Here is a 22962-nt window from a genome sequence, read left to right on the forward strand (position 1 = left end):
GCAGCTTGGCAAGCAGCCCGCGAACCTTCTCTGTGACATGTTCAAGACATTAGAACATGTGCTGGGTTTAATTTTAATCAGAAGTCAGAAAGCTGGCTCCATTGCAGAACTGCAATGCCTTCCTAACCCTGTTCTCCCTTAGCTAGCACAGTCCAGCAGGGACCAGCACCAGATGTTTCAGAGGAAAGTGCAAGAACCCTCACCTGTGGCAGATATGGGATAATCTGCCCTCAATGATGGTCTCACTTTAGAGACTGGCTTAAACACTGAACCATAAGGTCTTATATCTCTTCCAAATTTAATTAGTATTAACTATTAAAACTCTAGATATTATTGCTACCATGTAAATGTCTAGTCCCTCTTTGAGTCTTGCAAAATTCTTGGCCTTAATGACATCCTGTGGCAGTGAGTTCCACTGTCTAATTACAGGTTGCATGAAAAAAATTCCTTTTATCAGTTTTGAATTTTTCACTTTCCAATTTTATTTGTTCTCCCTTTGTTCTAGTGTTATGAGACAGTGAGAAAGTCTAAACTTGTTCTCTAAATAGAACTGTCTACAGTAATTGATATATCTGGGGGAATAAATAAACCTGCCTCCCATTAAACCTCTCCAGTGTATCCGTACAGTCCGATGCCAAATAGAGACAGTTTTGTCCATTAGCCCTACGGCTCCTCCCCAGTATACAAGGCCTCTTCCCTGCCGCCCAGATAATGAATGTCCCAGCCAGTGATTAAATGGTATTTTGGCAAGTTGGAGACAGTCTTCTCACAAGTCCTTTTTACTCTACTCAGCTCTACCAATCAATCAGTGCACACGTTTTCTATCATAATAAAACCATCATCTATATACACAAGCCGTCATGGGTGACATCTCCCTTCATTCCAATATTATAGGAAACATATATGCCTTGGAGGAAACACCTGTTGGAACTCCGAGATGGGAAAAAAAAAAAAAGACTGCAAGAAACCCACTTAATCATAAAGGCATCCACCCGATGTCCTTGCCAAAGCAAAGGGGATTGTGATTTAGCTCACCATTCTTTAACTAAGGTTCCCTTCTGCCATATGTTCTGCAAATGACATGATCCTTGCAGAAATCTGCTTTCCTTGGGAGAGGAATAAATCAGCCTACACCGAGATCTTAGGAATTTGAAAGTGGGGAAAAACGTCTTACTGGTATATAGATGCTTAGGGCCAGATTATCAAAAGAGTTCAGGGCCAGCTTTTCAAGAGCTTGTCACTTGCTGTTGGGACCAAATTTCTCAAAAGGGCTGAGCATGTTGGGCGCTGGGCTTTTTTGAAAATGTGGCTTTCGGTGTCAGAATAAGAGCGGCTGCATGGCAAGTGCTTTGGAAAAACTGGGCCTTATTTAGATGTCTGAATGGGAGCTGAGCTCTTTGAAAATCTGGCCACAATTGTGAGGGCTAAATGTTTGAAAATCTGGAGATAGGGGCATATCCCACTTGTGGATTGGTGCGTAGGGATGTGGGGGGTGTGGGTGTGTTTCCAGGTCCCACTCTGTGCCTGATCCACCCAAGATATGAATCTTTTATAGCCTCACCTGACAATGCTTGGCTGTTTAACCAAGCCATAGAAAGGCTTGTGCTTTCAGCTCTAGAGGTCCCCAGTTTAATCCCCTGTGTGTCAGCCAGGATGGCAGCCATCACAGGTGCTCTAGAGTTGAAATGATAGGTAGACAGATAACCACAGTTTAATGGTGAAGTTTGTTCTTTTCCCATATCAACTCATAGTCAGAACTGTAACAGAAACCCATCAGTCACGTCTTAGTGAACACTGGATCAGTACCTCAGCTCTGAGGTATGCTAGAAGACAGATAGATAGATCCATTATGTTTCAAACATCACCTGAGAATTTTGAACTAGCATAAGTGATTAACAGTTGTTTATAGCATTCCAAGACAGGAATGGAAGCCCTTTTATCGTATCTTCAGCTGCCAATAACGTCCTGCTGATAAGCTATCTTTAAATCCTTCACAATGTCTTTGCAAAGCTCTGAAATCTTTTTTGAATCCCCAGCCTGCAGCATTCTGACCTTGGATGTTTCAGTCTCACATAGGAGAATGTGCTTGAAGTGAGTCTTGGTTTCAGACTTTTTGGTGTTTGCTGAGTTCTTTGCTTACTGGTATTCCCTTGGCTTCAGCAAGCCGAAAACCTTTGCAAATCCTTTGGACACAATACTGCCTTCTGTCTCCCAGTGTTGTAATGAAGAGAGGAAAAGGACATAAGACTGAGTGCAAAGCATCCTACCATTAGCTGTGGATGGAAGAATTTCTTGATTATGCCTGAACAACCAACACACACAGTAAATACCTGAGCTGCCATTGCAGAAGATTTCAGAAAGAAGAAATCTCTGGGTACCTAAATGAAGCAGGCAAGTTGATTCAACAGCTGGAGCTTGGAAAGTCCGCATCCCACCAGCCTGGACATCATTCCATTGTCTTCTGCATGTTGAGGCTTGTGAATGATTTAAGGCATGGAATGTAGGCTATTCAGTTCACATCCCATTTGGGAATCCTCTTTATTGTTTTTTTAATCACTCCCAGATATTGCACTGCACATATGTTAGTCTTATACTTCAAGGAGGAGTAGGGCTTCACACACAAAGCAAAATTGCCTGTGCCCAGGCAGGTTGCTAAACAGTCTCCCGTTAATGGCCATGGCTGCATTGTGAGAATACTGCTTACTCATCATCACAGATTAATGTACATTACTTCAATCATAATGGATCAAAGTGGTTTGCCTACTTCGCATGGAACTGTGAGGCGTAATTAATTGATGCATGCAGAGGAGCTGTGCATAATTGCAAAGTATCATTATTTATAGTATTCCAACAAACTGTTAACAAACACATCGGGCAACACGTAAACCCAGCATTTTAGAAAAAAGGATTGTAATTATATCCACTGAACCAAACAGTTCCTTAACAATGTACATGCAACCCCCAGTGAAGTGAGTGGAGTTACATGGGTATCACTAAAGTTGCAACAAACAATTTTATTTATAGTACAGTAACACCTAAAGGCCACAGCTGAGTTCAGGGCCTTATTATACTAGGTGCTTTGCCCGCACAGTGTAAGGGACAGTCCCTACTCCAAAAAGCTTTCAATATGAACTGACAAGACAGAGAAAGGATGGAAAGTGATTTGCCTGCTGTCACACACTAGGTGGATAGAAGGGCTGAGATTAGAACCCAGATTTTCTGACTTCCATTCTAATGCATCATCCATTAAACCACAGCAAGGCCACATTGAGACATATCGTGCTGCAGCGGCACGGCACAGCTGTACCAGACGCTCTGGTCAAGACGCTCCATGGCGATGGGAGAGAGCTTTCCCGTCGGCATAAAAAAAACACCTCCGCAAACGGCATAAACTATGCACACAAACACTTATGCTGGTGTAATTTATATTGCTCAGGGGTCTGGAATATTCACACCCGCATGCAACATAAGTTTTGCCAGCATAGGCTGTAGTATAGACATAGCCTGAGACAGCAGCAGCATTGTGCCAGCTGCTTTGTGTTCAGCTACAAGAATAAAGTTCTCTGCAGCCACAAGGTTAGCAACTTTTGTTTTAAATGAAAGCCAGGAGTCTCATGTAATAACATGACTGCAGGAGCCAGGGCTTTAATAAAAACACCAAATAGCACCCAGATTTGTGATAAAATCATGAGTTAGCTACTCTGTGAACAAAATATGGGTGCAAATGTACAATAGGTAACAATGCTGCACTGTTGGGGAGATGGCCTAGGTGCTCTCATGGGTCCTTTCCATCTCTAAACACTATGAAGCTGTTTGACCTTCTTTAGTAAGCCTGTCATCTGATCTGTATGTCCCCTCTCTGCCCTCCAGTCTAATTAGCTTCCTCGGAAAGGTTGCTAACACTTTAATGTACAAGGACACATTGTGCAGCACACAGATAAAAGCCAGGTGCCATAACTCCATCGCTGATGTGTTTAATAACAGCACCATTATCACAAGAAAGCCAGACGCCCCGGTTGCAGATTGAATTTGTGTATCCGCGAATTGTTTTACCAGAAAACAATAGCTCATTATGAGTGGTGTCCATTTTGAGATCTCTGCTGAAGTTCCCAAGGGTTACTGTAGGGCCATTAAAAATGCAGTCCCGCCCACACCTACGTATAACGTATTGCAACTGAGAGATGGTTTAAAATTGCAAACCACTGACTCAGAGTAGCATCAGCTTCAGGACTCTGGCAGCCCCTAACTAGTTTAGTCTGGGTTCTGACCCCCCCACACACACCCCACACACACTCAATTCACCAGCTGTGACATCACCTGCGATTGCCAGAACATCACAATGAAGGGGTATTGTCCTGACATGACACTGTGTCAAAACTACTGTTCCCTGTAGGTGTCCTGCTCATGGTTCCTTCCCACCCTCCCTGCATTCCAACTTATTTCATGTCACTGTACCACTGATTTAAATTTAACCATTCTCATCGAGGTGGGAGAAAATGCCTTTCACTGACAGCACAAACTTCTCAAGGTACACTGCTGAAGAAGAGATGTGGTTTGCCTTATGGTGGAAATTGGTGAAAAGCCCACATTTGGCTGGTTTTATGCTACAAGAGAACTTTACACACAGCTGTACTGATGGAAAATGAACACAGATATTTACAGTGCAAAGTTCTGGATTCAAGCCCATTGTCAATCAGAATGGGGCAGATGCTAACTTTAAAAGTAGGGCCTGATTCTGTTACTCACACTTTCAGCAGTGGCTTTTCTCGGTGACAGTCAGACTGATTAGAGAGTCAGGCACTACTCAGCTTGAGCACGGGTGGCAGAATTTGGCCCCTAATTATTTAATTAAAACCCCAAAGCACGTGATGTGTATGAAGGAACAATGTTGAACTTGGCAAACAGGAAAAAGCAAATCTGGTCATGATGAATAATCTCCAGTGACAACCTTGTCATTTTACTGAGAGCTTCTCAAGAGTTCCCTTTTTTTTTTTTTTGGTCACTGCTTATCAGAATTTGCATGGCTAGTTAGCAGGTTAATTTAATTATCAGCAGTGTTTCTGAACAGCCTGATGGGGGATCTGTGGAGGGCAACAGAATCTGTTCTTGAATTATGGAATTGCACACACTCACACATCTGGAAGCCATCGTGGAACAGATCACGGTCTTGTAAACACATGTTGAGTGTTGCAATATTGTACTAATCACTTCCAACCTGTCAAAGTTTGCAGGAGAAGAGTCACTGGGAACATTTGGGATCATTTGTGACTCAGTGCCATCAGCTACTTCCCCGCCACTTATCATGACATTATTAATAGCAAAATAATCTAAAAAACAGAACTTGGGTTAGTCAAGATCTTTGATGATAGGAGTGATTTTTCACTAAGACCAATATCCAGTAAAAGCTGGTACCCAGTTACATAGCAACATACCATGTGATTTTTAGATGAACTGAATTTCTAGCATGTGAGACAGACTTCTCTGAGTCCTCTACAAGTCGCATGCAGCTCTGGAGCTGGCTTTCTGCACTGGGGTGGATTTAATCCAATGCAAAACAATCATACTCTCTCACAAAAGCTTATGCCCAAATAAATCTGTTAGTCTTTAAGGTGCCACCAGACTCCTTGTTGTTTTTGTGGATACAGACTAACATGGCTACCCCTCTGATACTTGATACTCTCTTAGGGAGATGTACCTGGTGGAGTAATGGGTCTTTGGACTCAGTGAAACAAAGAGGAGTTTTGTTGAGCGAGGATTGAGCACAGAAGGTGAAATTCACCTCACACAAGGCCTATGCACCATTTAAGTCCTGTTTAAGCCCTATTTTGAGTTCTTCAGTGGTGCATAGGCCTTGTGGCTAGCCCTCTGCAAAGAGCGAATTCCACCCAGGCAGATTAAGGAATTCAGGACTCGGCCCTGTCAAAAAGATTTCCACCAGTATTTCTCACATGCTCGCGCACCAGTTCAACCAACAAAATATGGCTGCCTTGTACTCCAAAGAGCTCAAGTTCTTTGTTAATCCACTGCATACCTGTTTAACTCAAATCCCCATGCAGTAATTAAATAGTTTTTTTTAATGGATCATTACAATGTGATTTATGACATTTGCGTAATTGTCAGAATTACTGTAGGTAATTAAAATACAACGTGCATGCTGCCAGAGACTTCAGTCACTCTCAGCACCCTCATTAAAAATCAGGAGATGACCAAATTAGAAATAGATTGGTTTGCACAAGTTCACAGAGAAAGCTAATTACGAAACTTATCCTTATGCATTCAGAACTCACACAGTCAGTCATGCACAGTCTTAAAGCGATAATACTATTGTACAATGTGAAATGGAGTGAGCAGTATATGGGTGGGAACAACTCTCATTACACAGTGCAATGCAACTTCATTTTGCAAAGTAAGCATATGCCCCAAACCCTTTGGAAAGCTTGATAATGGACATGAGAGAAGGGAATGAAGAGGCGTAGGGGAGAGAGAAAGACTGTGATTTCACATGAGATTTGAAAAGAGGTAGAAAAATGAAGGGAGTAGCAGAAGTTGCAGAGAAGAAGGCTCTCTCGCCAACAGTGGCAAGCTGGAGAGAAAGAAACAGAGCGAAGAGAGTGGCAAACGGAGCTGAGAGAGATGAAGTCTGTGAGGTTAGCTGGAATAAGTTCATAAGCATCTTTAAAAACAAGGAAGGGAGATTTGTACTGGACTGTGAAAACCATGAATAAACAAGGAAGTCAGCAGACAGCAGGGGTTGAAATGGTACTAAAGCTGGCTGGGAATTTTTTGGCAAACTGTTTTTGCATCAGAATATGTTGATTCATCAGAACTGAAACTGTTTGTGGGAAACGGTTTGTTTTGATTAATTTCTTGACTAGAAAATTTTTTGGGAAAAAAAGTTTAGAAAAATTGTTGAAAAGTCCAGTTTTTGACATTTTTGAAACAAAAAAAATTCAACTTCACAGTTCATGATGACTTTTCCTAGACAAAAGGGGCACGGAGAAGCATCCAAACTTTTCTTGTTTATCCAAACCCTCTTCGGTTGTGCTATGGCTTTAAACACCCCCTGATACTTCCATCAACAGAAAAACAAAGGGAAAGTGAAACTTGTTTAACTTGTAAGTTAAGTTTTCCCCCTGACTGAAACACAGGCAGCTAAACTTTCCCAGAACCCCCGCTCCTTCAGGGCAAATGCCAGGTAGGGATCAAAAGCACACAGTGCAAGCTGACAAAAAGGATCTTGCTTATTGTAACAACACTTTCTCCACCTCTATCTATCTCCCTTTTCTTGAGAACACAGTTTTACACTTGTCCTTCATACAAATAACCCGAGGGTGAGAATTATTCAGAAGGCTTGTGTTTGACACCCCATCTGTTCATTTCTGACAGCGATATATAATGTAAGGCTATAAAAACTTGAAAAATAATGCAACATAAAAAGGGATTGACTCGGCTCCAAGAGGCCATAAACGGTAACAAATACCATTGTATGATTTATTTCATGCTGTAATCTTTACAGTAAGTCATCTTTCAGACATTTCCATGTGACAGGTTTTAATAATATTAATGCCCAGAGCAATCCAAATCATCGCCAATAGACATATTTATCAAGCTGCCAATCCAAGTAAATGAAATTCTATAAGCAATAATGTAACATGTTTAAAGGAAGCTAATAAAACAAGTCAGCAGAGAAATATTACTTCAAAGTATTCTCTCTCTAATCCGGCCCTGGATGTTATACAGCCAAAATGCAAATCTTTCCCCTATGTGATTTATTGCTCCAAAAATACCAATGACCTTTTCACGAGCTCCTGCACAGCCCCTCACACACATTCATAAAGATCGTGATGCATTCTGCCAGATTAGCTGAATGCTGGAGTGCTTAGCATTATTGCTTTGTTTTGCCTTGCCTTTGGATTGAGATGTGATGGGTAGCATCAAAGAATAAGATCTTATGTCTTTAAGATTTATTAAAAACTGACAAGCCCTAACGTAGGCTTTGCAACTCAGCAGGTATTTATGAACAATTATCCAGATGCTAGATAAGTTTCAGTTAAAGAGGAACTAAAATTTTGTTCTTTAACCTGGTTTTCCCTTTCATCTAATTCAGTTTTTATTAATCCTTTGTTTGGCTAAACGATCTCTCATCCAGGACAAAAAGGAGTCCGAGACAGCACAGTCAAGCATCAATGTGGGATCTTACGCACAAACATTCTTTAGTACCAATCTAGAAACAAAGCAGGAATGAAAAACAAGAGTCAACAACTCAGCAAAAAATACACCATTAAATTTGTCATGCCTATAGGCAAGAACATGTGGAAAAACCATGTCTAGTAAAGGAAATGTATTGATGGAAAGACTCATAAGTGTCTCAGGATCCTAACAGGTTTTTAGTCTTTTACTTATAGCCCAGCTTTATAGAATTTCTTTTGTGAAATGGTACCAGTTAAGTCAATTTCCTGGATATAAAGACCCACTTCTTGGTGATCAATTTTGGGTGAAAAAATGTGTGCGTATTTGAGTTTTGTACGTGTAGTTTGAGAGAAGAAATCTTTAATCAGAGCTTTGCATGCAGCCAAAAATCTATGCAAGACCTGGGCCTGGTGGGTGTTTGAAGTCTAGTAACCCTGCCCATTTCCCTCCAACTGGACCTCCTTGAAATTTTCTGAATTTCAGGTCTTGATAAAATTTTAAATTGAAAATACATTTTTTGACAAAGAACCCTCTCCCGAATAAATATAGAGCTAGTGAAAACTTTTCAAGCAGTGAAAAAGTTTGCTGATTTTGACATTTCAAAAGTTCTGAAACACTATTAAAATATTTTGAAAATTCCTAATTTTTTTTTTCGTACCTACTCTACCTTCTCTCTCTCTCTCTCTCACTCACTCCTTAGCTGGAGTCTATTTCAGTGGTATATGAGCACCTTTTTTTATGGGATGCTTAAAACTATGTGCCTTAAAAGTCCCCAAGTTCCTGCAACCTTCCTAAACAAGGGATCATGTGATCTCTAAGTTCTTGTCTACAGTAGGGAATAGAGCCATTTGTAACTGAACTGGTTTAAGCATGAACAGTTAAGTAGATCTACACTAACTAGAATGAATTGGTGTAAGACCCTTTGCATATTCCTTCATCCACAACAGCACTGTCCCTAAATCATTTCAACTGCAATGCTCTCTTGGCATCTATCCTAAAGTTCTCACCATAGCTCCCAGAAGAGGTGCTTCTTGAAGATTTTGAACAGTCTCTGGTACACAATGTGAATCAATGCAGTTCATCTGTGTCCCTATATGTACTGCAATGGTTCTAGAGGAAGTCGCTTCTAATGCTGCAGCAGCAGAGCATACTCCAAATGGTATTAAGCCAGTATGGAAAACTTTGGAGCACTTCTGTGCATGAACACAAGGGCTCCTAAATTTCCATAGATCCTCTTTTAAAATCCCAACGGAGGTGCAAAGGGTCCCTAGTTCAATGACATTTCAATTTGTCAGGAAGGGTTTTGGTCCAGGGCTCAAGCCAGGGAGACAAATTCTACTGCTTAGTAATCAAGGCAATGGCCTGGGATGTGGGAGACCCATGCTTAAATCCTTGCTTTGCTGCATTTCGGGTGCAGAGCAGGGATATAAACATGGGCTGTGCACATTGCAGGCCACTGCTCTAACCTAACCTCTGTGCTATGGAGTGTGATAGTCATCCTTTCACTAGACAGCCCAGGATGGAAACGCTCAGGCGTGTTCACTCAATTCCACTGTTGCAAAGACATTCACAAGGTTTTGTTTCATTTCAGTGCAGAAAAAAACCAAATTCTGAAACCTGGAAAGAGACTTTAAGGATGTCCGGGGTGAGTTCACCTGGTAGTGCCCCTGCACAGGAGGCAGCCACACCTGTAGGGGGTGGTTTGCTTGCAGTTGGTCCTGGCCACTCACTCAGCTCTCACTAGTGGCTCCAAGTAGCTGCATGTACACTGCAGTGTCACACCCTGATACTTTACCTCAGCTGGCATGCTGAACCTAGTGAGAGGAGTCAGTGGTGGCAACCGCTAGAGAAGGGCATGCCTGGCCCTCCAAGGAGTCAGGGTCAAACACGTGTGCAATATTAGATAATAGAAACTGAATGAAGAATAGAAAAGACTTCATTTGGCCCCATTGTTATTGCTGAGAATACGGACGTGAACCAAAGAAGGAGAGAAGAAAGTTACCGGAGCACGGAATTGTTGTGCTCCTGACAACTCCATCTAGGAGAGTGTGTCTTCGCTTTGTGAGCTTGGGCCCATCACTTCCCCGCTCTGTGCGCCCCTTCCTTTGGGCTTGTCTTCACTACAGAGCCTTCGCTGGCATAGCTATGCCAGCAGATCCCGCTAGTGAAGACGCAGCTTAAGCAGACAGAAGAAGTTCTTCTCCCAGCATGACGACACCACCTCCCAGAACAACATTAGCTAAGGTGTCAGAAGCACTCTTCTGTTGACATAGCTGTGTTTACACCAGCGGTTTTGTCAGCATTGCTCTGTTGGCTAGGGGTATGCTTTTTTCCCATTCACAGATGACATAGCTATGCCAGCAAAACTTTGTCGCATAGTCTGAGACTTTGGCTGTCTTCTCCCTTTAGACTGTGAGCTCTTTTAGAAAGGGACTGTCTCTTACTGTGTGTGTACACAGTGCCTCCTGATCTCAATAGGAGTCTCTAGGCACTATTATAATGCCCCTAATAAGTACTACTACTACTATCCGTAACATTATAAAATGTCCTCCCCTGGGAAGCAGTGGAAGTCCAATCCCTGGTGGCATTTAAATCTAGACATCCGAAAACCTTGTGTAGGGTACAGTGATGCCTTGGCTAGAAGGGACATCATTGCCTCTTTTGTGATTTGATGGTGAGGGAGAACCCTGATGGGGAAGGGAATTATGTATTTGCGTATTTGGCTGCATCTTCAGGGAATTACAGTACATCTGCTAGTAACATTTGTGTTCCTTTTTGTTAAGCGGCAGCAAAGATCTCAGGGAAAAATAAATAAATAAGAAATACCTAATCCCCAAGGTGTAATGCCAGAATATGGAAACTCACTTCTCTTGAATACCTCCCTCTGGCATAATTGACTTTTCATGCACATTTTAATAATGATATTTCAGCAGGTGGTGAGGGCTCTTTTTGTGTGTGTAAATTATGTTGTGGGATGTAAGGGGAAAAGAGACATGTTATAAATTAATTGTGTTTTCATTTATATTTAACGAGTCAGCACAGTCTAATGGCGCGTGTGTATGTGTTTACTATGCAGCTCCAATATTTACAACTGACCTAACCGGTGGCAGAACAGGAGCAATGAACAACGTTTTATCGTTCTGATCCTATGTAAGTGCTGAGGACAGCTGCTGAGCTGCAAAGCTACCCAGAGGAGACCTTGGAGTTTTTGTTATGCCAATGCTTGTCTTTGCTGTCAAAACAGAGAAAAGGATTGTGTTGTTCATGAGCTCTTAACAGACTTAGATCTCAAGCCTTTGTAGAAGGAAGGTGACAAACATGTGACGATATCTGATTAAAATATGACCATGTAGATCATTGTTGCTACCACTGTTATATAATTGCAACAGATCTTATACAAAGTGTGTCTATTAAGGTGTCAGCAGAAAAGTTATGATTTGCTGAAAATTATTATAGTGTCACCGTGCGTCTCTCAGGGTCACAACGAAGAATACCAAATTCAGGACAAGCTGCTGAGAAATAGGATAGACACACCCCAAAACTGGTGGTTATTCTCCCATCAGATATACCAAACCAGCAACAAAAGTAAACTTCTGTTTCACCACACTGGCTAACAAGAAGTCAGGAAAGCAGTCTCCTTAGGCATTCCAGTCCTGGATTCAACATCCAGACACTAGACTTAAAGATGCATGGTTATTTGTTTCATCAAACAAAAGGATTCTTCTGATCCCAAAGGACCAGCCACATATCCAGGTCAATATATAACTAAGATCTTTCCCAATAATCACACTGTTGCCAATCTTTTAGTATCTAAAATCTAAAGGTTTATTTATAAAAGAAAGAAAGAAAGAAAGAAAGAAAGAAAGAAAGAAAGAAAGAAAGAAAGAAAGAAAGAAAGAAAGAAAGAAAGAAAAAGAGTTGAAATTGGGTAAAGGAATCAAATACATACAGTAATTGCAAAGTTCTTGGTTCAGGCTTGTAGCAGTGATGGAATAAACTGCTGGTTTGTTAAGTCTCTCAGTGCTTCCAAATCATTGGAAGGTCCTTGATCCCTTGGTTAGAATGCTCCCATTAGTGTAAGTCCATAGTCCAGAGGTTTGAGCAGGAAAGAGGCAAAATGGAGGTGTTTCCAGGGCCTTTTATAGCTTCTCTCAAGTGAAGGAAAACCCATTGTTCTCACTGTGGAAAATTGCAGGTGACAAGATGGTGTTTGGAGTCACATGGGCAAGTCACATGTCCATGCATGATTTTTCTTAGTCATAGCTGGAAAGTCCATTAAGTGTAGATGGGCGTCTTCCATTGTGAGTTAAGTGTTCTTTAATGGGACATTCACTTGAATAGTTCCTTCACAATGTGCTGGCTAAATACCTTGTGGGTGCTACCCAGAAGCAAACAACTGAAATACAGGTATAGAGCCAATGCTCATAATTTCAGATACAAAAATGATACATGCATAATCATTGCATAATCATATTCAGCAAATCATAACTTTTCTATTGACACCTTACTTGACACACTTTATATAAGATTTGTTGCAATTATATAACAGTGGTAACAATAATGATCTACATGGTCATATTTTAATAAGATAACGTCACATGTTGGTTGTGTGTTCCTCCCCAGCCAGGATCTTGTGTACTCCCCACAAGTCCTTGTATAACAGCTCTGGCCAATATGTGCTTCATCCCCCTCTAGTGCATGATTCATCACAGTATAACAGCCTACTACTGCTGCCAGCTAAGTATCAGATAGTGATTCCCCTTACTTGGCTGAGTAGCACCTTACACCATAAGCAGTCCCACTGAAGGTCAGTAAGGCTGCTTGTGAAGGTAAGTACTATTCAATGTGAATAAGAGTATCTATCTTAAATGGAGTGACTCCTTTAGTCCCTGTAGGAGAGGTCTCTAGTGTGGCGCCCAGGTTCAAACTCTTCTGATGACCATATATCCAGTGGAGACAGCTGGAGGAATTTAGATTGTGAAACCTGGGAAGGTCTCCCCTGGTGGTACTGCCATCACTTTGGTCAGCAGACTGATTTAGGTTGGCCCTTAGGTTAGACAAGTGGGACTGCTGTCAGGGGGTTCTCTGGGATTCAAGGCCATTCAACTTTATATCATCCTTTTCCCATGCTGCACTATAGTCCAGATTTGCTAAACCTTCCAGGCATGCAAGGTGCTGAGCACCTTTTTGTCAGGTGCTGAGTTCACAATGCCTCGCATCTTGCAGAATTGAGCCCTTCGAGGAGAGTATGGGTTGATGGACTGAGAAGCTGGATGTGTGTAAGGTTGAATTGAGCTTCTATGAGGCCATTCAATTAATCAAGGCAGGGAGGAGCCATTAAACCATCCATTGCAATCAAAACCAGTAGCAATGCCACAAGAAGTAGTATGTGCAAAGGGTTTTTAATTGCATCCTGAAAGAAAACACCCTGCCATTCTCATCTCTCACACAAATATTCACTGCAGCTGCAAGACCAAGAAGAGTTCTGAACTTCTTACCTGGCAGTGATACCTGTAACAGGAAGAACCCCAAGAGACTTCGACTTTGCTGGCTCTTGGTCTGGAAGGTACAGTGTTTCTTGAGGAATCTTCAGCTTCTCTGAAAACAAAGGTAGTGAAAAGGAACTTGCCTTTCTTTATATATCCTTTGGTTCTATTTCTATGCGGATTGCAAGTGGCCACCGTGCCATAGGAGAGTTCTGCAGGGGCTTAAAAAATGCTTGACAATGGGGCTTTAGGTAATTGCTTAGCCAAACAATCACACAGCTAATAAAGCACAGTATTATATTATGGTGCATATGTAAAGTATGTACATGATAGCCTTATACATGACTAATACTACATATGACTCATGGTTTCATTCCAAAGGGCTGTTCAAATAAATCTTTTTGTTTGTGGTTTTTAGAGGACTCAGATAAACCAAAAAAATAAAAGTAAAACTCACTCAAAACTGCCAACTTTTGCCCCCCCAAAACAGGTGACCCTCCCATTTATCCTTTGGTAATGCAAACTCCAAGCTATATACCATTGGGTTAAATCAGACTTTTCCAGTGTCTTTGGTACTTGTCTTATTCAGTGAAAGGTGAATACCTTTACCATGCACTAACTTGCGTGGGGACACTCAGGAAAAGTAACCCAAATTAACAAAGGTGTGAATTTAAAGTGGATTTGTTAAACCCTGTGTGGACGTGCTCGTTCAGAATTAAAGGGGCCTTAACTCAGTGCTTGTCTATACCGTAACTCAGTGTGAATGGTAGGAGTATGAACTGCAGAACACACCAAAGTGTTGCACTCCAACTGCTTCATGTGAATGCTGCTGATGTGAACTAAAAGGCACATTGTTTGTGATAATAAAGTCCTGTCCGAAAGAGGACTGCATTAACTGGTAGCTAGGGGATATTGGCCACGGAGATGGCTGTCGTGTGCATACTATACGCTATAGCATAGTTTGAAGGAGGACTACATTAACACGAACAAGGTACCGTTCAGTTCGCCCCAACTGTATCCACCTGGACCGCTTAGCGCACAGCTCGTCAGTGCACTCTGCCATTCATACCCCTGCAAGTCACACTCAGGAGCTGTGTAGACATAGCCTGCTCAGTTTAGTTTAATTCACTTCCAAGGTGAAATAAAATCAACCAATTTAAGGCCACTTTATCATTCTGATTCAGACTGTCCACATGGATTTAATTTAGGTTTAGATTTAGTTCAACTTTTCCATTTTACAAATTAATTCGGATTAACTTTCTTGAGGCCTGCTCTACACTAAAAAGTTATACCTGCATAGTTATATCGGTCAGGGGTGTGAAAAAAACCACACCCCAGACTGACATCGCTATACCAACATAATTCGCATTGTAAACACAACTATCTCTATGAAAGATGACTTCCGTCAGCACAGCTAACTTCATTTGCACCAGCAGAAAAAACTTAAATTAGGCCAATATAATCTCTGTGTAGACATATCTTCACTGTCCCCATGTAGACAAGTCCTTAGGTCCTATGGTATAACACACACTTGCACAGCCTGTTATGCCTTGGTGTTCAATTGCATTTTGTGGAAAGAGAGTGGGGGATGCTCTTTATGTGAGTTATGCTTAGATTAGAGAAAGAGCTCTAGACAATCTCTTCCACATGATTAGAAATAAAAGTCATAGAGGGAAGAGTGAATCTGTCTTAGGTACTTAAATGGACCCCATTACTGACTCAACTGTCTGAAAATCTCACAATCTTGAACCTTTTTATCCTCAGAGCACTCTGTGAAAAAGGGAAGTGCTATTATGTCCATTTTACAGATGGAGAAGTGAGGCACCGAGAGAGCAAGTGAATTGCCCAGTGTCACACAGGGAGTCGGCAGCTGATCAGGGAAATGAACCTAGGCCTCTCAAGTCACAGACTAGCACCCTAACCACTGTAATATCATTTCTCTGAATAAACTGATGTTCCATCTAATCCTCTCTTGGCCAAATTCTGACATCCTTCCTGTTGAGTAACAACTGTGCAAAGGTCTCAGGATTTGGCCCACTGATTCTCAGATTCTCTGTCTTGCCATCTGCCTTTCCACTCTGCATTCCTATCACTGTCGGAGCCTGACAGGAGGCTCAGCAAAGATCTCTACATTACATGTGTCCAAACATGTCCACACATGTGTGTATGTGGGTGGAACTTGGACTGGAGAAGCATTCAGACCCACATATCTCTTCATCGCACAGTCTGACAGGGGAAACCTATCACACCCTTTATCTCCCTTGGATGTTGTAACTCTTCCCAGACTCTTCTAATCCAGCTAAAAGGTCTCATGAGTTGAAACATACACCTGGCAGAAAAGGGACATCTTTTTGCATGGGCCATTTGTCAACTTTAATAAGCAGCAATTGACCACACAGGTGTGTTAGAAGCAGGTGCATTTACTCCTGGTAACAAGATAGCTCTACCTGCCATTCTACCAGCCTCTATTTACTTACAGTGTCCTGTCTCAGTTTATCCAAGTGACTGATGTTTCCTTATCTGGGGATTTGTTCTCCGGGAGGTGGGTGGGAAAGAAAACAGCTCTCTGAGGGCACAGCATGCAGCTGTCAGCCTTTACAGGAGATCAGGCTTAATAAAAGTATGGTAAGCCAAGACAGATATCGTATATAAAATGTAAAACCAGCCTAACTAGCTTCAGGAGAAACAATCATCTGAGAAACCTCTGAGTTTGAGGAAGGATGGTCTTCAGGTTAAGGCATTTGACTGTAAATCAGGTGATCTGGGTTAAATTGCTGGCTTTGCCACAGACTCCCCATGTAATTCACATAAGGCCAGATTCTCAACTGAGATAAATCAGGGCCCTTGACTTTCAAGGTGCTAAGGCTGAATTTTGTCATCTAAGAGTTTGAGCTGCGATTTTCAAAAATGCCTGAAGGCCTCCCTTAGGCACCAAGGGATTTTTGAAAATCTCATCAGGTGCCCATCTACATCTGCAGGTGACAAAATGCACCTAAAAATCTGGTCCTAAGTAGTTTATGAGCACAAGACCCATTAGCTTAAGTTACTTAGGGATTACCTACATGTGGAAATTTACTGGTACATACAAGTATAACTATAGCTGTAGAAACAATGAGGAGTCCTTGTGGCACCTTAGAGACTAACAAATTTATTTGGACATAAGCTTTCGTGGGCTAGAACCCAAGTTTATGCCCAAATAAATTTGTTAGTCTCTAAGGTGCCACAGGGACTCCTTATTGTTTTTACTGATACAGACTAACATGCTACCTCTCTGAAACCTATAGCTGTAGATTCAACTATAGTGAGATAATTATTGCAATGCTGATAAATTTCCTGGTGTAGACAAGCTTTAGGCATGTTTGAAAATCTCAGGCCTTGTCTAAATTTAGGAGGGTTTGCCAGCATAGATATACTAGTAGATCTATATTGACCACACCTCCCAGTGGAGACAAAGCTTATACCAGCAAAATAATTTGTTTGCTGGGACAACTTAAACTAGTTCTCCAAATGGAATAAGCTATACCAGAAAAAGGACTCTTGTCAACATAACTGTTTACACTGGGGATTTTGCCAGCATTGCTATGTTGGTTGGCATGCTATTTTTTTCACATCCCTAGCTATGCCAACATAGCTATTCCAGTAAAACTTTCTAGCGTGGACCAGGTCTCACAACCGCTTGAGATGTACATGGTCTCTAGATAGAGGCTTCAGGCTGGCTCCCTTCTTAAAAATACCATGGCAGCCCCAGATGGGGAAAGGTTATGTTTTATTACCAATAGCTATTGGCAAGATTTAGGTATTTTGGGGCTAGGGCAGGAATAGCCCTTGTCTCTGATTTTAACAGATTGCCCTGGCTTTTCACGGCCATGCGTACTCCAGTTAAATGCTGATACTGTATGTGATGCACAGTGGGAAAGCTTTTGGCTGCTTTAACTGACGTTCAATTCTCTTAGGCTTCTGCATTAGTTTGGGGATTAATGAAAATGAATCAGATCCTTAGCTGGTGTAAAATCAGCCTAATTTCATTGAAAACAACAGAGAGAGGCTGATTTTACACCAGCTGGGGATCTGGCTCACGATTCCTTATCTCACTTCAGCTGACAGTGGAACTAGAGGCAGCCAGGACATTATGTACTGATTAAGCTGTATTACTTCTTTTGTCACAGACCAAAGCACTTCTTTTTATGCAGTGTTTTGCTCTGATACATCCAAAATGCTAGGGAGAACTGACAGCAAGTTCTTACATCTGGCAATACTTTTGATCCCTCTGAAGCAACTGTTTCCCTGCAGTCTATCTGGTGAAGAACTGTAAACAATTGTTTTTTATCAGGCTACATTTATATTAAAATCCCACCTTGCCTTTTCATCCAACCACCTTAAATTGCATAGGAAGGAAAAGGTAAAGCCATCAGGTGTGAGAGCTCTTACAGTGTCAATGTCTGTCCATGTGTCTCTTGATGACTCTTTTTGAGATGTCTTTGTATTATACGGAAACCTCTGTTCTGGGAATCAACTGGTTTTGTGGGACCTTAGTTGCATCTATTTTAATAAGTATGTGGAACTGAAAAATGGGCTATGATTTCTCTTTATAAATGACATTCCTACATGGAATCCTCCAGGTGTCAGCATGCTTGTGTTTGTTCACATGGCCTGTTTTGCTGAGCATTCTCTATGAATGAGTTTTTCCTTTATCTCAGCCCTGTGTACTTCAGCCAGATATTTAATAATGGGGCTCGGCTGCCATCTACTGCTGAAAGGAGATTTAATTTAAAATATATATTTTGTGTGTGAGAATTTGCTGAGTGCTGATGAAAGATACCTGACTGACAGCTTTGTACAGCAAAAGTCCTATATCCAGGGCACAGACACAGTGCCTGAGAATTTCAAAACAGTCTAGATTTAAATACACATTCTTCAGTAAAACTAGGAGATTTAGACACAACTCTTCCATTAGACTGCTTTTGAAAATTTCAGCCAGTATTTGTAGCTGCCGGGCATGGTGCTCCAGCGGGCCACCACAACGGACCTCAACATTATTCTGAGGAGAACACTTTATGGGAATAGGAGCGTATCACAGTTCCATGGCCTTTCTGTTCATGCTGGTATAACACAAGTTGTGCTCTAGTCAAACACAAGTTATTGAGCTCAATATAGAGATAAGTGGGTGAATTTTAATGGCCAGTTATGTACAGAAGGTCAGATTAGATGATGTAATGGTACTTTCTAGTCTTGAACTCCATGAATCTATGAAGCAAGAAGGATGTTAATTAGTAATGACCAAAGTGATGTACATTTTGGTGTGGACATGTATCCACTAAGGAATGAACTGAGATCCATCAAGTCATTCATGTAAGCCAATGAAGAACCAATGGACTGAAGGAATTTGCACTTACTACCTGGGGTAGATTTCAGCAGGCGACTTAGTACTGAAAGGCTGTAGGTCCCATTTCCAGTCCCAGGGAATTTGGGGTAGGATGGGAATGAGCCATTCCACAGTTGCATTGACATTATCGTGAATAGGAGTTTTTCCCATCCAATCTATGCTTTCCCAATTTTTAGCCTAAACTCCTTAAATCTTATAATACATCCTTGCTCAACCTCAAATACATCTTTTCTGCCTTCATTATTATTATTTCCTAGTCTTATGATGATAATATCTTATATAGAGAGTAATATCCTGACATCCTTACTCACTGTCATACTCAACCTTTATTTAGGGTAATTCCCACGGACTTTAATGAGAGTTTTGCCTGAGCAGGAATTGAGTACAAACTGAGTAAGGACTTCTGGGTTTATCCTGTAGCACCTTTCACACCAAAGCACCTCACAAACTATACGCATACAGCACCAATGAGATGCAATTGCCCCAGACTCCAGTTCTGAAGTTAAAGAGCAGCAGCCCATGCAAGCATGACAATGAGCATAGGGGAAATTCTGGCCAAGGAGATGTGGCTCTTATAAAAATGCAGCAGGAACCTTTACTGTCCAGTCAGAGTAGATGGGATCTAAAGGTCTTCTGAGAACTTGTCTGAAAGATCTGCACTCAATAAATTGTGTGCAATTCAGTTTCAATCTTTCAGAAGGATAAAGGGTTATGTTCAAACCTATGTTTTCACAGACAGAATAAAGAAGAGGATGATTCAGTAACCTAAGAATCAGGTAGGGACTAGCTAGCTGCTTCCTATTTCCTCTAACTGAAACCCAGTCTGAACAGAACATTACCTGAAAAGGATCTTGTCCAAGATTTCCTTCTGCAGTGACATATTTTAATCAGCTCCGGATTATCAATATCACTATGGCAGGCTTTACAGTAAAAATGAGCCCTGGGCAACAAAAGCAAATCAGGAGAAATTGGATTAAATTTAGCGGAGTGGAGGAATAGGTCCAAATGCATTTGTTAACTCTTGAAAGCTCTACTCATCTAGAACTTTTTTACTGTAGGATAGTACAGAAAGTTACCTTTTGACTTCCACTTTGGATTTGGCAATAAAAAAGCCCATTGTGTTTCGATGGAGCTTTATCTGTGCAGATGGGTTGACCAGGAGGCTATTGGAAAACAGTTTGGAAACAAACAAACAAAGGCAAATTACCATTCACAGATTCCAAGGCCAAAAGGGATCATTTTGATTATCTAATCTGACTTCCTGTATCACACAGGCCATAGCACTTCCCAAAATAATTCCTAGAGTGGATCTTTTGGAAAAATCAGCCAATCTTGATTTAAAAATTCTCCATGATGGAGAATCTACCACAAGCTTTGGTAAATTGTTCTGATCATCTGCATCTATTGGGTGAGGTTTTTTGGCCTGTGTTCTGCAAGGAGTCAGAGTAGATGGTCATAATGGTTCCTTCTTACCTTACAGTGTACGAGGCACTTATACACCACCCCACTATCATTGTTGTGTTCAAGTTTCACAATACCCCCGTCATTAAGTGACGTGTTATTCGCCCCATTTTACAGATGGGGAACTGAGGCAGAGAGATTGACTTGCCTGTGGGCACATGGGGAGTCTGCGGAAGAGCCACGACTCTAACCCCAGTCTCCTGAGTCCCAATCTAATATCTTAATGACAAGACCAATCTTCACAGACTTACCGCAATATAATAACTGTTTTAAAAAAAAAATTAAAATGTTTTTAAATGTTTGTTAGATGGTTAAGTTTATAGGAAACTGACTCTTTTCATTCTCAAAACAATTTAAAAACATTTATTTTAATGTAATGGATAAATTCATAGTCTAGCCGCAGTTGCTGAATATTCCAGGTAGATCCAGGTGCACCCACTGTGTAGCTGAGAATGCCAAGTACTTCCCATTAAAGCATGCTTGTTGTGCCGTTAAATGTCTAAGGGATGTGCAGGTTCAATGCACCTGCTGCACTGCTAAACGTACTATTACATCCCGGAAAAAGACACCTGAACATCCCAGGCACATTCAGAGAGCATGTACCTGCTGTGCTGCTGTAAGTACTAGGTACAGCTAGGTAGAATCCCCCGCAGTGTTACTAAATTTATCAGATACAGTTAGGCAGAGCTGCCCAGCTGCTGGATGTATCAGTGACATCCTAACATCCTACTGATTTCAACACAGTTTTAATGGGTCTTGGCAGTGCAGCTGGAGCAGGGAACAGCCATGTAAGGATTCATCTTTTCACTTCCCACCCAGAAAGGAAGAGGACACCTCCCCATAGCTTCTCCTCTTTAGTTACTCAGTTACTAATGAACAAACAATTGATGCAGAAGAAAAAAATATTCCTTATTATTATTATTGTGGCAGCATCTAGAAGCCTCAGCCATGGACCAAGGCCCCCATTGTGGTAGGTTCTGTACCAACACAGAACAGAAAGATGGTCTCTGCCCCAAAGAGTTTTCCCCCTTGCCATCTCTTTCTCATTCCCATTATTTCCCTACAGATGCCAGAAGCACCAGATTCACCCAGGGACTGACTTGCAGTGGAGCTGATCACCCACAACATTCAGTGACTTCACAGCTGTGAGCATCCAGCACCTCTGGAAATCAGCCCTGTGGTATCTCTAGCAGTTTTCTCTCTCCTCTATCCCTTTGTTTTGTTGTTAGTGTTTCTTTTCATGTTCTCAGCAGTCTCCCCAAAACAGGCAGACACTTCATTTACAAAGGCAGAAAAAAGTAATTGCACTTAATAAACTGCTGTTTTCTGGATAATTTTGTAATGTTTTCTCAAATCTGTAGCATTGGCTCATTCTCCTTTTCTCAGCCAGTTCCAGCATCCCCATTAAGGTGTCTTGCATTTCATCGTTAGAGCAGTTAGGGACTACTATCTGGCTCTGACCCAGATCAGCTTCAGATTTTAGCAGATTCTGCTTTCAGCACTGACAGACTATACCTTTGTGACCAAACTTCATGGAGGTGAGGGACCTTGGCAATTTCTGAGGTTAAAACCTAGGGAAGTGTTTCTATTAGTCATGGAAAGAAATGGGCTTAGATTGAGCTGGGTCACCTGAAATCAAGGTGAAACATCTGCAGTTTACACATAAGATTCCAGTTAAGACCATGAAGTGAGGCCTAAACTGCTGAACACTTCCTGTTTTCATGAGCCCGTCTCTGTCCATGGTCATCATTGTCATGTCTTTGGTACCGTGGTCTTGTACTGGCTGGGAAAAGGGCCACTCTACCAGTCATTATTGTATAATTGTGCTACAGAGAGGAAGTCACATATTGATTCAGGGGACCTTCCCTCCTCCCTCAACACAAAGAAAACCACAACTCTCCTTGTGCCTGAACCTAAGAAGTGCTGCCTGCCGTCACCTGCTATAAATCCAGCTGGAGATGAGAGTGCTCAGTAGCAGGGCTGGCTGCAAAAAATCCAGAGGTTACAAAATTTGTTTTCATTCCAACGTGGAGTGAAACCAAAATCTTTTGCAATTCTTTGCAAAAACAGGAAAAAAAGAAAAAGAAAAAGAAAAAGAAAAAGAGAGACCTGTCCCAGAATAGCCAGCACACTCAACTGGGATGTGGATCCCAGTTCTAATCCCTATTGTAGATAGGGTGACCAGATGTCCCGATTTTATAGGGACAGTCCCGATATTTGGGGCTTTGTCTTATATAGGAGCCTCTGACCCCCCACCCCATGTCCTGATTTTTTACAGTTGCTGTCTGGTCACCCTAATTGTAGATCAGGAACTTGAGCCCGGGTCATATCCCAAGTGAGTCTCATTTAAGTCTTGCAACATAGCTTAAGTGGGATTGAAGGATACATCTACACTGAAAAAAACCAACCCATGGCAGCAAGACTCAGAGGCTGGCTCTATAA

The 22962-nt window shown here is 41.6% G+C and overlaps 1 protein-coding gene across 1 annotated transcript in view; it reads right to left on the reverse strand.

The window, feature by feature from the left end:
• Nucleotides 1–22962, reverse strand: part of KCNU1 (potassium calcium-activated channel subfamily U member 1) — a 77290-nt gene that overhangs the window by 30009 nt on the left and 24319 nt on the right. Inside the window, 3 exon segments of the mRNA XM_074939899.1 lie at nucleotides 13689–13788; nucleotides 19899–19999; nucleotides 20136–20222. Of these exon segments, the coding sequence (XP_074796000.1) occupies nucleotides 13689–13788; nucleotides 19899–19999; nucleotides 20136–20222 (288 nt within the window).

Source organism: Natator depressus, chromosome 26 (genome assembly GCF_965152275.1).
Source record: "Natator depressus isolate rNatDep1 chromosome 26, rNatDep2.hap1, whole genome shotgun sequence".
Classification (NCBI taxonomy): Eukaryota; Metazoa; Chordata; order Testudines; family Cheloniidae; genus Natator; species Natator depressus.